At 33.5% G+C, this 9,608-nt stretch overlaps 2 protein-coding genes across 3 annotated transcripts; one reads left to right on the plus strand and one right to left on the minus strand.

The window, feature by feature from the left end:
* The first annotated feature begins 1,076 nt into the window (after positions 1–1,076).
* On the plus strand, positions 1,077–4,217 carry LOC145001049 (mitochondrial adenine nucleotide transporter ADNT1-like). The gene is made up of 8 exons (XM_078960379.1): positions 1,077–1,439; positions 2,339–2,387; positions 2,505–2,668; positions 2,759–2,796; positions 2,949–3,061; positions 3,152–3,265; positions 3,361–3,702; positions 3,800–4,217. The coding sequence occupies exons 1-8, from the start codon at positions 1,285–1,287 to the stop codon at positions 3,881–3,883; spliced, it is 1,059 nt and encodes a 352-aa protein (XP_078816505.1). The 5' UTR covers positions 1,077–1,284; the 3' UTR covers positions 3,884–4,217.
* Positions 4,218–6,183: 1,966 nt separating this feature from the next.
* LOC145000450 (uncharacterized) lies at positions 6,184–9,308 on the minus strand. Of its 2 annotated transcripts, none has more exons than XM_078959676.1 (4): positions 9,134–9,308; positions 8,983–9,046; positions 7,962–8,069; positions 6,184–7,879 (listed from the first exon to the last, which is right to left on the minus strand). In XM_078959676.1, the coding sequence occupies exons 3-4, from the start codon at positions 8,053–8,055 to the stop codon at positions 6,486–6,488; spliced, it is 1,488 nt and encodes a 495-aa protein (XP_078815802.1). In that variant the 5' UTR covers positions 8,056–8,069; positions 8,983–9,046; positions 9,134–9,308; the 3' UTR covers positions 6,184–6,485. The 2 variants fall into 2 exon arrangements, with proteins under 2 accessions (XP_078815802.1, XP_078815803.1); XM_078959677.1 differs by having other exon boundaries at positions 7,962–8,122.
* Between the last annotated feature and the right edge of the window lie 300 nt (positions 9,309–9,608).

Raw genomic sequence — 9,608 nt, forward strand, 5'->3', positions numbered from 1 at the left:
AATCGGTTATTGTAGGTTATAATTATATTTTAAACACCAAAAATAAATTTGCAAGGTAAATTATAAAAAGGAAAATGACCATGACCAAATGTAAATATTTTATTATCTTATAATTCATTATTCATTCTTAATCTCTTTTTTTTATTTTATTAAAAAATCTATTAATTTGTAAAATATATTTTTTTAATAAAATTTTACTTTATAAATCTATTTTAAATCTCTTTCTTATATTAATAAAAAAAAATAAACATTAAAATGTAATTTACCAACGTCTATAATTATAATAAATGAAAATTATTATGATTATTATTCAAACATTATATTTACTTAAAACTTAAACTATCGAAGTTTTACAGATACTTAAGTAATACATAAAAGTTCAAGAAAAATAATTTCCTTCTTTAAAACATCAAACATCAACCATTTGTTAAAATCTTAAAATTTTAAGAACTTTTTATTTTCTTTCGTAAAACTTTATATCTTACTTAAATGTTGATGTAAATACTTGATCTTCGTATCTCCTTAATATTCTAGGTTGTAAAAAAATTTGAAGAAGACTAGAGTTTCTAATGAAATTAAAACTAACATTTAATTGTGTAATTGATTTTAATCGGTATAAAAGAAGATTAAAAATAGAGTTAAGAAATAATATTTATTAAAAACCATTAATTTATAGATATTTGTTTCATAAAAAAAATTTCATAAGTTTATTTTTAATTATACTGATCACAACAAATTAAGCAATTAAACGAGGTAACAAAATTTTACTTTTTTTGGATTTAGTCACTTTCATTTTTATGTACATAATTGTTAATAAATTTATTTTTTGTTAAAAAAAACAGTATAAATCACTTAAATGTATCTGCATATTTATAAATTCCAAAAAATATTTTATTTAAAAATATATTATTATATCGTCTTTTGTTTATCACCTAGTTCTGATTGGATCCGATAGTATGACTTGACCCGACCCGACCCATAAAGAATCCGAAAAAACCCTAATTTTTTCATGTCGATTTTATAGGGCCAATTGTCACTATTTCTAGTCCAACGATTACAGCTCCCCGCAATCCCAATCAATTAAAATATTCACGCGCCACCACCAGCACCACGTGCGTACTCGCTATATGTTTGATCATTTTTTCGTTTATTTATCCTTTTAATCTCTCTCAATTAAAGATCGCCGGAGGAGAACGAACGACGGCGAATCTAGCTGAGTTTGGCTAGGGTTCCTGTGAATTTCCATATCTCGTTTGATTGTGTTTCACAGCTGCGCTATTGAACATGGCGTCGGAGGACGTGGTCGGGAAAACGAGCGCTACGATCGCGAATATCGCTGAAGAAGCAAAGATAGCGAGTGAAGGTGTGAAGGCTCCGAGTCGTCTCGCTTTACTTGGCATCTGCAAATCTCTCGCCGCCGGAGGCATTGCTGGTGGAGTGTGAGTTCTTCCGTTCTCGCTGTTTCGTTTTCGATCAATAATTGTTCATTTTTTTCACTGATTTTGTTTTTATATCCTACGTTGTGCTACAAATTTCTGATTGAATCTAATCTAAATCAATCATTCGTGTGTAGAAGTGTGGATAGAAAGCTTTGTGAATTAGATTTTTTTTCTAGATTACATTTTTGAATGTGAAATCGTTCTTCTGATTGATTTTAGCTACTTGTTCAGTGGGAATTCTTTTTAGCTGAATAGCTGAAACATGATGATTTTCACAAATAACGACTGATTGATTCTTATTTAAGAGAAAAAAAAAACTATAATTCAAAGATGACTGGCCGGACGTTGAAAACAAAGATCAATTATTAAATGGAGCTATTAAATGATGAGTGTTAGTGTTAAAATTTATACATATTTATGTTATATTATATCTTCGGTTCATTATTTACCTCTATCAAGAACTTGGAAAAGACTTCTGATGCCTGCAAAATCTTTTTAGTGGATATTATGCTTTTGGCATAAGTAGTTGCTTTAGTATCTTAAAAAGTATTATTCCGTTGGATAGCTGTTAGAGCTACCACTACTTTACACTTTAGAATATTTTGAAACTATGAAAAAGCTATTCAGAAGCTGAATGTCAGTTAAAGATATGAAGAAGTTAATATGGATAACTAGGAGTAGGAGGTACACTACAGAAAGAACACAAGTAACTGTAATACAAATGCAAAAAGTGGGGAATATAAGTAAAAATTACTTGAATAATTCAAAGCATGCACATATTTTATATTACACCTAAAGGAAAAGAATCAACATTTTGATAATCCTTAATGCAGAGTCTTTACTTCTCAACATTGATATTAGTTTTGGATTTCAGTTAATTTGATTTCTTTATGTTGCAGATCACGAACTGCTGTTGCTCCTTTAGAACGACTGAAAATTCTCCTCCAGGTGGATCTCTTACCTAATCTTTTTCTTTTAATTTCATCAATCTTTATATGTCTTTGAATCGACCCCAATAACGACTTCTTGCATTAGAGTATAATTAAAGATTTTGTCAAACTACAGGTTCAAAATCCAAATGCAATCAAATACAATGGAACAATTCAGGGGTTGAAGTATATATGGAGAACAGAGGGTTTAAGAGGAATGTTTAAAGGAAATGGCACCAATTGTGCTCGCATTGTCCCAAACTCTGCTGTCAAGTTCTTTAGCTATGAAGAGGCATCCAAGTAATGTTTTTTTTTTATGCTCAAAATTGTCTTTCTTTAGTCAAAGTTTGTTGCTTTAAGCCTTTAACATCTTTCCTTTTCCAAAAACAGGGGAATCTTGTGGCTCTATAAGCAGCAACCTGGAAATGGTCTCACTATACATTCTTCTTCTTCTTCTTCTTCTTTTTTTATGCAACAATTTTTTATGTTTTATGTTTTAGAGTAAATTACACGAATGGTCCCTATGGTTTAGCGTAATTTACATGTTTGGTCCCTAACTTATCTTTCTTTTTTCTTCCAGAGGATGCTGAACTCACCCCTCTCTTACGCCTTGGAGCCGGTGCCTGTGCCGGAATAATCGCCATGTCAGCAACCTACCCAATGGACTTGGTCCGCGGTCGCCTTACTGTCCAAGTACACATATTTCTTCTCTAATCTCCAACTAAAAATTAAAACATTTTATTTATTCTCAAATTTCCATTTCTAATCTTTCCATCTTTTCAGACCGATAAATCTCCTAGCCAATATAGAGGAATCGCTCATGCTCTTAAAACCGTTCTCCGTGAAGAAGGCCCTCGCGCATTATACAAAGGCTGGCTCCCTTCCGTCATCGGTGTCGTAAGTTAAAACTCACATATCCATACCTGTACCTGTGACTGTGACTGTGACTGTGACTGTGACTGTAGTAATGGTATGTGTATGGATGTTTGTAGGTACCGTATGTGGGGCTTAATTTTGCGGTATACGAATCGTTAAAAGATTGGTTGGTGAAAACAAGGCCATTCGGGCTAACGGAAGGGACGGAGTTGAGTGTGACGACAAAGCTTGCGTGTGGGGCCGCAGCGGGAACCGTGGGGCAAACGGTGGCGTATCCTCTGGACGTGATCCGACGGCGAATGCAAATGGTCGGGTGGAAAGACGCGGCTTCGGTTGTAACCGCGGATGGCAAGTCGGGAGGACTTCAGTACACTGGAATGGTCGATGCCTTTAGGAAAACCGTTCGTTACGAGGGCTTTCGTGCGTTATACAAGGGCCTTGTCCCCAACTCGGTCAAGGTCAGTCTACATCTTTCCATTAAAAAATTTCAAACTTTAAAGTCAATGTCTTAATAAGAAATAAGTAAAAGTGGATTGGCATTTGTTGTTTGTTTAGGTGGTACCATCAATAGCTATTGCGTTTGTGACGTATGAGGTGGTGAAGGACGTATTGCATGTAGAGATGAGGATATCCGATTAAAGAAATAGCATCCTACTTTATTAAACTTTAATGTTAGTTAAAGTTTGCGAAAGGGTAAAAGGGTAAAAACTACCAAGTGGAATTTTTTTTGTTCTCTAAGTGTCTAGAGATTTAAGAGTAGACGATGTTTATATACAACAATACCAGGTGTAGTAGTTTGGTTTTTAAAGTATTTGTACCCACAGCCACAGTGTTTAATAAGGATAGGCTTGGAGAGCTGAGTCCTGTGGTTTTTTTTTTTTTTTTTTTTTTGGTATTGGAAGTGAAGTTATTGTTTGATTAGTATATTATTAATATATGATAGTGAATTTATATGAAGTTTTTATGTTGGTTATTTGTTTCTTTTGTATACATCGATATAAAGTAAAGACTTAAGTTGTGGGATATCAGTGACTTTCATCATGGTTTTAAGCTGTTTAGTTTGTAACGTTGAGCTTGAGGTGTTGTAAATGAGATCAAAGCGGTTTTTAGGTATATTGCTAGTATATAGAAATAAAGAGACTTTTTTGGGTTATGACTTTTTTATTTGAGTGCAGTTAGAAGCAGCAATAAATTATTTTACTCGAATTAGAAGTAAAAACTTGGTGAAGTTTATTTATAGTTAGATAAGTTATTTGTACCTAATCAGATAGTTATAGCAACTCTGTAAAGTGTAAAGTAGGAAAAAGAAGTTTTGGTCAAATAAAGTAAAATGTAAAAAGGATATTAAGAAATTCATGTGAGTTTTTTGGAGGTGGAAGGATGGGTTCCTCCTATTAACAAAGACAATGAAAAGGCTTCTAAATTTGAATTTTTGAATAACGGATCGAATAAAGATCTTGTGATTCTAACTATGAAAAGGAGTTTGATGATGATGATTTTTCTGAAGGGATTCCAAATGATTCTAACTATGAAAATCTGAACAATTAACAAGAAAAAGATAGACGAATTCAAGGAAAAGGTGGAATCGGAGGAGAAAAATCTATTGCCAAATGGTGTAAATGAAGGTAGGAAACAACAAAATAGCAGTAAAGGTGACACTAAGGCCATAAAATGATCAAAATGAACATCAAACATCACTGGTACAACACCTGTTTGGAAGATGAGCAACAAGTTTAGGCCCTTTGTCTTATGTTGGCAAGGAATGTGATAGTTCCAAAATACTAGGCAATACTTCTTCGTTCTCAAGCATTTCTAAAAGAAAAGAAAAAAAACGATATTGCGATGATAAATGGAAGGTTACACACCATTAAACCGGATAAAGCCATGGGATGCTCGATGAAGGGGTGTGAAAAAGATCTAAGAAACGTTGTTTGTAGGACAGGGACATTCATATATTAAATGAATACGTTTTTGATAAATATTTGTAATTTGGGGGAAGATGGAAAAGAGGATGGATTCAAAGTTATGGACTTTTCATGGAGTGATTTTTTTGGGAGTTCAAGAAACAAAGATGAAAAGAATGAATCTTTTTCTTCTTAAATATTTGTGGGGTAACATCAATTTTGATTATGTTATTACAAAAGCAACTATTGTGGATGTCCCTTTGGGTGATAGGTCTTTCATGTGGGGCAACAAGAAAGTAACACAATTGAGTAAGATCGACATGTTTTTATTATCAAGGGGAGGGTTCATTTATGTTATATTGAAAGAGACGGTGATTGATTGTAGGCCAAACTACTTTCAAATGCTTCCATTCTTGGGGTTTTATGGAAGAGTTTGATGAGGTGGTAAAAAGTTATTGGAATGCAAATGCTCATGAATAAATGGTTTATAAGAGTATTATCTTTAATAAGATGATTCAACGTCTTAAAAATGATCTTAAAGTTTGGCATGCTAATAGGAATCATTTTCAATTTTGTAAGAAAGTTTATTTAAAGAAGGTTACTGATAAGATTGACACTAGAACAGAACGTGGTGTTACTTCAGTTCCAAGATGATATCACTTTGTGTGTTGGTGTTCTTATTGAGCTGGGCGATATTGAGAACGTGTTGGCTGCATATTTAGCTCAAAAAGTCAAAGATCATTTGAAGGTGGAGAGTGTTGAAAACTCAACGTTTTTTCATGGGATGTTAAAGCGCAGATAAAGACAAGCTATGCAGGGGGTGGGGGATTACTATTGTATGCATTCAGTGACATCGTTTTTGTTCAATAAGTTTCAATGTTATTATGTAATGACTCGATTTTCTCACAAAATACATGGATTTATACTATGTTTGCTTCCGTCATGCATCACAATCATGCACTTAATCATTTTACAACAAGTAATCTGATGAATCATCACAATAATCACAAAATGCACATCCAAACATCCCCACCCAACCCCCAACCCAAATTTTGCTTCTTATTCAAACCATATGCATAGCAATACATTAACCTCTAAACAAGCACGAATCAAAAATCAAAACAAAAACAAAAACCAAAATGACTTGTGAAACTCTTATACACACTCATCTACTCCAATTTGGTATAATACCAAAACAAATAACTTCGACTCCAAACACTCCAAAATGCAAACGATGACTACTTCAAAATCATAGCAGTTACTTTCTGACATGCGTTCAGGAGCTTTCAGTAGTTCTTAAACGCATGTCAGACAGTAAACATTGCAATACACTTGCCTCACCGTCTGTTGTTATCCACTACCGGTTTCAAAACTTCTAGAAGACCATCACACCGGTCACGTTGATAATCACCCCACACACACAACTGCCTTATCGCCTCCCGTTTATCACCACAAACACACAACATCTCTTCATCTTTCACACAAATCACATCTTCAAGTTCTTTAATCTTCTCATCTTTTTCCAAAATCCTACCCTTAACATCCTCCAACAAACCACTCAATTCCATCACCCTTTCCTCAACTTTCCCTTTCAAATACTCGTTATTTGACCGATTTACCCTCGCTTGAATCTCAACAGCTTTCACTTCGTTTCTAATCTCGCAAACCCGCGTCATCACATGCCCGTAATCCTCATCAAATTTTACGGTCAACAAGTCAAACCCTTTCAATGTCTCGTTGACTCTCTCTTGAACTTCCTTTTTCATGAAACTGATTGTTTCGGATAATGTAGAGATTTTTTCGGTTAGGGTTTTGTTTTGTTGATGAAGCTTTTGTTCTTTTGTTGAGTGATCGTGTTCTGTTTCGTGTAACAGCTGTTCTGTTATACGAAGCTTTTGATTTGATAACCGGATTTTGACTTCGAGGTTTCTGACTGTTTCGGTCAATGTGTTGACTTCGTCTCCTTTGATTTCAAGATCATTTTTCAGGTCGTCAATGGCTTCTTCAAGTTCATCGACTATCTGTTCTTTTGACCTCACACCGTTTTCGATTTCCTCTGTTGTTTCTTCGATTTTCATCTCTAGTCGTTTGATTTCTTCTGATAATTCTGAAACTTTTTGGGATAGAGATTTGTTTTCTGCTTCAGTGGCTTCTAGTTTTTGAATCGCGTTTGATTTCTCCTCTTTAATGGCTCTTAATTCTTCTATAGTTTCCATTTTTTCTCTGTTGATAGCTTCGATTTTGGAATTGAGGTGTGTTTTTTCAGCTAAAAGTTTGGAATTTTCTTCATGGAATCTATGAGATTGGAGTTTCGAGTCATTAAACATGTTCTCTGTTTCTTGTACTTTGTTTAAAGCAGACTGATATTGTAAATTTAATGCTTCCTTTTCTTCTGTTTCAGCTTTCAACTTTCGATTCAGTTCTTCAATCTCTCTATTTGCTGCTTCGATTTCTACTTTCAGGCTATCTGCAACCATGTCCAAATTCCCATTTTTACTTTCGTTTTTATTTGAATCTGAATCTGAATCTGAACTCGATGAAGAAGAAGAGTCTTCCTTTTCTTTCTTTGAACGAACTTTCTCCTTCAGTTTTCCAGTGATGTTATCGTAACGTTGATAGATCGATTGATAACGTGTGTGGAATTCCTCGATTAATCCAGTGAGTTTGTTCTTATCATCTGGATTTTCATTTTTTAGAAGCTCTAGAATCTTCTCGTAGTTGTCTTCCGTTTCTACAGATTAAAAAAATAAGACAATTTAAATAGAAAGACAACAATAAGTAAAACAAAAGGAAAGAGATGTAGAGTAAAGTACCTATATTAGTGTCTTTAAGCTCTTCATCTTTGTCAGGATCAATGAGACTTCCAACAATTGACTTAACTCTATTTCTCAAACGATGCTTCCTCATTTTTCTCTTGAGATCTTGAAGAAGAAAATGGAGGTGGGGTTTGTTAACAAGAGAAAATGGTATTCATCTTCAACACAATTGAGTTTGATCCAGAAAAAGGTCAATCCCACCCAAAAAGAAGAAAGATGTTATGTATAAAGTAATGAATATCCTTGAGGGAAATTAAAGTATAGAATAACAAATATAGGTTAACAAACTTCAAATGTATGAAAAGTGGCTATAGGAAAAGCAAAAGGAGGATTTTGTTTTTTTAAATAGTAACATATTTAAGAGTTTGACAAATGGCCGAAATTTTAGAATTTAAAAAAGGACAGCTAAGAATTTTAATAGTATGATGAAGCTAGAGAGAGAGAAATGACGTTATTTTGTGTAGTTAATAACCAAAAATTATAAGGAAACTAAAATTTCAAATTCTAGGCATGATTCTTGTTGATCGATGATCTGATAGGATTTTTTTTTTTGAAACTATCTGAAAAGGATCATCAGAAGAACGATCGCAGCAAATTGGGGATTCAAGCCTTTTAACTTTAGAAATGTAAGAAATCAACATACAGATAAATTTACGAAGTTAGAATTTGCTTACAACTGATGATTCAAGCTGATTAACTTCAAAATACGAAAGCAAATACAACAAAATTGAATAAGAAACGATAGGGCTCCAACTGAACTGAACTCAAACAAAAAACAAATTCGATTGACACAGAGTTGCAACTTGCAAATTCAGTCACACTCCACTAAAACAGATGAAGCCAAAAGGTCGAAGATCAAATTTTCTAGTTCCGAGAAACGAATTTCAGATATTAATCACAGTAAAACACAGAATTTGCTAGATTAACTTGCAGAAAATTAGATTATCGTACAAAAATGAAATTAGTACGAAAATATCAATTAATGATGACGAGGTTCATGGAAATTCGACTTGATTACCTGTGAACTGAATCCGAGCTTGAAAACCTTGAAAATCTCAGATCCTACACGGAGCTTGCAGAAACTGAAATTGTGATACAAACTAGGTGATGAAATCAAATAACAAGTTCAACTAATGATGAAGACATAGATGAGAAATCAACGGACATACCGTTGAATCGAACAGAGCTTGAAAAAACTTCCTGAATCTCTGATTCTACATGGAATCAAAGATTCTAATGGATTGAATTGAAATGCTCCGTCAAGGTGTTTGGTGTATGATTGTGTGTGAGAGAGAGAGAGAGAGAGAGAGGCTTGAGCCTTGAAGTCTTGAGTCTTCTTGAGTCTTGACCCATCAAAAATCGATAAGATTTGGTTTTCTTTATATTACAGTCCAACCATTTTCAATGAATTTAAAAGAACCCCTTGGAGATTCAAAATGGTTAGTTTACACCCCTAAAACCTGGTTTGTCGTATAAATGCACCAAATATATAGAATACCAACTTGAACTAAAATTAATATATATCATATCAATTCAAACAACAGAATGTTGTTGATTTTTTTTTAATAATTACCAACATATTAAACATGATTTCAAGAAATATATAATAATAATAATAATATATTTTTTGGGATTAAATCAAAT

This window comes from Lactuca saligna, chromosome 6 (genome assembly GCF_052625555.1).
Source record: "Lactuca saligna cultivar CGN05327 chromosome 6, ASM5262555v1, whole genome shotgun sequence".
Lineage (NCBI taxonomy): Eukaryota > Viridiplantae > Streptophyta > Magnoliopsida > Asterales > Asteraceae > Lactuca > Lactuca saligna.